This window comes from Gavialis gangeticus, unplaced genomic scaffold (assembly GCF_001723915.1).
Source record: "Gavialis gangeticus isolate Ggan-Ray unplaced genomic scaffold, GavGan_comp1, whole genome shotgun sequence".
Lineage (NCBI taxonomy): Eukaryota > Metazoa > Chordata > Crocodylia > Gavialidae > Gavialis > Gavialis gangeticus.
In genome coordinates, this window is record NW_017728995.1 from 25,553,782 (window position 1) to 25,557,819 (window position 4,038).

The 4,038-nt window shown below is 47.2% G+C and overlaps 1 protein-coding gene across 3 annotated transcripts in view; it reads left to right on the top strand.

The window, feature by feature from the left end:
- The window catches only part of FXR1 (FMR1 autosomal homolog 1), an 81,477-nt gene that overhangs the window by 31,744 nt on the left and 45,695 nt on the right, over positions 1–4,038 (top strand). For all 3 annotated transcript variants that reach the window (XM_019503348.1, XM_019503350.1, XM_019503349.1), the window contains exon 2: positions 2,292–2,344. In XM_019503348.1, the coding sequence (XP_019358893.1) occupies positions 2,292–2,344 (53 nt within the window). The remainder of the gene's footprint in view (positions 1–2,291; positions 2,345–4,038) is intronic.

A 4,038-nucleotide genomic window follows, 5' to 3' on the forward strand; every position in this document is an offset into this window, starting at 1 on the left:
AAACTGAAAACTCCTGCTGGCCATTTTCCTGTATCGACACCACCTTCCTCAGTTATCTCTCAGCTGTCACAGACGGAAGATATTTCCTTTCTTTCACTGCAAGCAACTCGTTTTGAAGGGGATTATTATTTCATTAGGAGCACACCAGGTGGTTCAGCAAGGGTGGGTTTAACACCTGATGCTGACCTGCCTCCTCAGGGATTACCATTACCCTTATGCCTTTAGCACAAGTCAGCCTTCTATATTGTTGACGAGGAGTTTGAGACCATTTTAGGGGACAGCAGAACACAAGTTTTTGAGCAAAGTCTGTTCTTCATGCAAGTTCAGGTCATGGGAGAAGAGAGCTCCATTGAGGGGCCCTGCAGTGACAAACTGTCATAGAGGATCTTGACACTAGTGCCCTTTGTTCTGTGTGCTGGCACACCCCACCTCCTAGAAGCCGGTTGCTCCTTGCACTTAATGCACTGGCTGTATTTAGGGGTGCATCGATAAAGATTTTCTTGGCTGATACCGATAGCCGATTACTTACCAGCCATATTAGCCAATCCCAATTGTTCACCAGCCATATCAGCTGGTTCCAGTCCAATAGCTGATTTGCAGGAGCACAGGTGGACAGAATGGAGAACAGGGTCCTGCAGGTAAGTCTGTGGAGGGGAAGGGGTGGGGGGGGCAGACTGAGGCAGTGGGTTAGGGTCAGGGTCAGGGGCTGGGGATGCTGCCCAGCTAGGGCAGCGAATTGGACCCTGGGGCCAGAGTGGGGAGTGGGATGGAGCCAGGGATGGCTCAACCAGGCAATCGGTGTTCTGGCACTTAAACGGCAGTGGGAGCACTTGAACTGAAGCTTGTCGAATGAGTTTTAGTTCAAGCGCCACTGCCACCATTTTTAAACATGGGAATAGCTTTAGGAGCAGAGCTGAACGGGGCAAGTGCAGAGGTGGGCTGCCTGCTGGGGGCTCTCCACTGTGCTGCCTTTGCCCCAGGAGCTGCGCGCTTGTCACACTTCTGGCTGTGGGAGGCACAACTTGCTGCCACTGGGCAGGCAGCGGATGCACATCCAGCGCTTGGCTCCCAGGTCAAAGGCAGCCAAGCCCACAGTGGGCAGCCTGCATCTGCCCTATGCACAAATCTGGGGGGGGCATATCCTCCCATGTGTCCCCTGGGAGTACACGCAGCAGTAGGGAAATGCCCCTGCACCCCTGGGTGAGTTGCCTGTGGCTTCACCTCACTCCCCGCCCCCTGGTCCCATTCACTGCTCTGGCTTGGCAGCACCCCCTGCCCCACTCCCTTCCTCAGTGTGGAGACCTTGATCTGCCCCTTCCTTCCCCCCCACCCGTCCCTTTCCCTCCAGAGACTTACCTGCAGGGCACTGCTCTGCACGCTTCCTGGCTGCATTCCTGGCTGTATGCCATGCATGTGGTGTCTGGGATCCCCGGCCAGAAGGCATATTTATTTATTGGTGACATTATCGGCTACACAAGCCAAAAAAAAGCAATAGCTGATAATGTTAATTTTCCTTTTATTGGTGCTGATCCGTTGCACAACAGTGTAGTGGTACACCTCTATCTGTGCTGTGATTCAGCAGATGGGAAGAGAGGAATTTTCTGGCACACATTAACACAGCCATAGGACTCTAGTTACTTTCAAGTGATTGGTCTTTCCTAGACCTGTATATCCCTAAGCTCAGAGCGGGTATTAATGAAAGGAGGGCTAGTTGGAGAAACTTCTCTAATCCTTTTCAACATGTTTTAAAAATAGGCTTACTTTAGTAAACAAGATAAGGGGCTGAAATTTAGGTGCCCTGTGGCAAATAGCCATAGCTGTTTCAAGTTGTCTTCCGTGCTCAGGTCTTGACATAAGCAGTCTTTCCCAAAGATCAGTCCTCCTGCCTGGAAAAAAAGGAGGGAAGGGTGGATCTTGTTTATTACTTGTTTAACTTTTGTGACTATAAACTTTGTATAACATATCAATGTGCAAATGATAAATTGAGTTTTCAGTTGTAAACAGGTTTAAGGTCCCTCTTTGCCTGGTCATTAGGGCCATTCTTTATATAGGCCATAGTTCAATAAGCTTCTTGAACACGTACCTAACTTCAAGCATGAGTAGTCCCAGTGAAATTAATGGGGTTACTGATAGACGTGTTTAACTGTTTTCCTAAATTTGGACCATGTTAGTGATGCAGTTTTGCAGTTTACTTTAGTTTTAAATTGTATAATGCTTTTTTCTATGTTTTTATCTCGCTGCCAATGTTTAAATGAGTTCAAGTGCATTCTTAAATGATGTTTTTGTTTCAGGGATTTATCAAAGATGTTCATGAGGATTCCCTCACAGTTGCATTTGAAAACAAGTAAGTATTCTGTAGATAAACTCTGTAGTTCAAGGCTAAATTTCTTCCCCATTGAAATCATGACTACTTAGCAGATGGTGAAAGGACACCTAATATTTAAGGATCCTGTCACAGTTTCCAGTCTGGTGCTGGAGCTCCCTTTGGTTAGGGAGGTGGTAGTCTGAAGCCAGGTAGAAGATAGGGCAGGGTGACACCATAGGGACTAGCTGGTTCAGAGAGAGATGAGCTTTTGTAAGCAACAACCTGTATTGTTAAATGCATAGGTGAAGTAGGTTGTTGCCTGTGAACACTCATGCCTCTCTGAACCAGTTAGTCTCGAGATTGCCACCCTGCCCTACCCCCTGCTCTTTCTTTAGTTAGTTAGCGTAGACTTTTGATAGTAAAAGATCTTGTTTACCAGGTTCATGGGCTTTACTGTCCCTAAAAGATTTTATTAGTCTGTCACGCTTTAGCCCAGGAGCGGACAGTTATTTTGGGTGGAGGGCCGCTTACTGAGTTTTGGCAAGCCATCGAGGGCTGCGTGACAGGCAGCCAGGGTCAGATAAATATTAATTTTCTAAGTATTTTTAGGGCTGCATAGAATGGCCTGGTGGGCTGCATTTTGCCCACCCCTGCTTTAGGTATTCTCACTGTCGCCTAGGAGCCTGTGTACTTATTTTTAGTTGGGGAACAGCCACAGTTCCCTTGAATAGTGAAAATAGGGATTTTTTTGTCTAGAAAAAAAGAATTAAATCCATATTGTGTATTCATTTTGTGAATTGTGTATGTTTTATGTGGCCCTGTGTTTCTTAATTATTTTTTCCATGCGGATACCCGTTTCAGGTGTGCATTAGCACTATATACACCAGATTGAAATCTTTGAATGGCAGCATCTGTTGGGTCTGTATCTGCATCCTGCATATCCTTTTGTCCCACACCTGAGTGTACAGAGGAGAGTGACTGCAGTTGTCCCTCAGTTGCCACTGATTTAGACAGAGGGATTTACTGCTTTCCTATGGCATTTGTTTACATGAGCTTATCTCAGTTATGGTTTGATTTCTTACTGAACTTTCTCCTTCCCTTTTTATTTTTAACCACACCCCTGCAACCATTGAATAAGAAAAACAAATCACTGTGTATAATGGCAAATTCAGAGCAATTGGACTTTAACTTCTTTACGTTTGCGGTAGTCTAGTTCCCTTTACAGACTTTTTGAAAAGACTTCAGAGCTGTAGGTCATGATGTAGTTTCATAGTTTGTAGGGTCAGAAGGGACCTGATCAGATCATCGAGTCCGACCCCCTGCCATGGCAGGAAAGAGTACTGGGGTCAAACAACCCCAGCAAGGTGTTTGTCTAGCCTTGTCTTAAAGACCGCCAAGGTAGGAGCCAGCACCACTTCACTTGGATGTTGGTTCCAGATCCTAGCCGCCCTGACCGTGGAGTGGCGCCTCCTGATATCTAGCCTAAATGTACCCTCTGCCAGCTTGTGACCATTATTCCTGGTCACTCCTGGTAGTGCTTGGGGGAACAGGGACTTCCCCAGTGCCTGCTGGTCCCCTCTGACTAGTTTGTAACAGGCCACTAGATCCCCCTCAGCCTTTTGTGGAGGCTGAACAGGTTCAGGTCTCGTCGCCTCTCCTCGTAGCGTCTGCCCTGCTGCCCCCTGATCATGCGAGTGACCCTCCTCTGGACCCTCTCCATGTTGTCCACATCC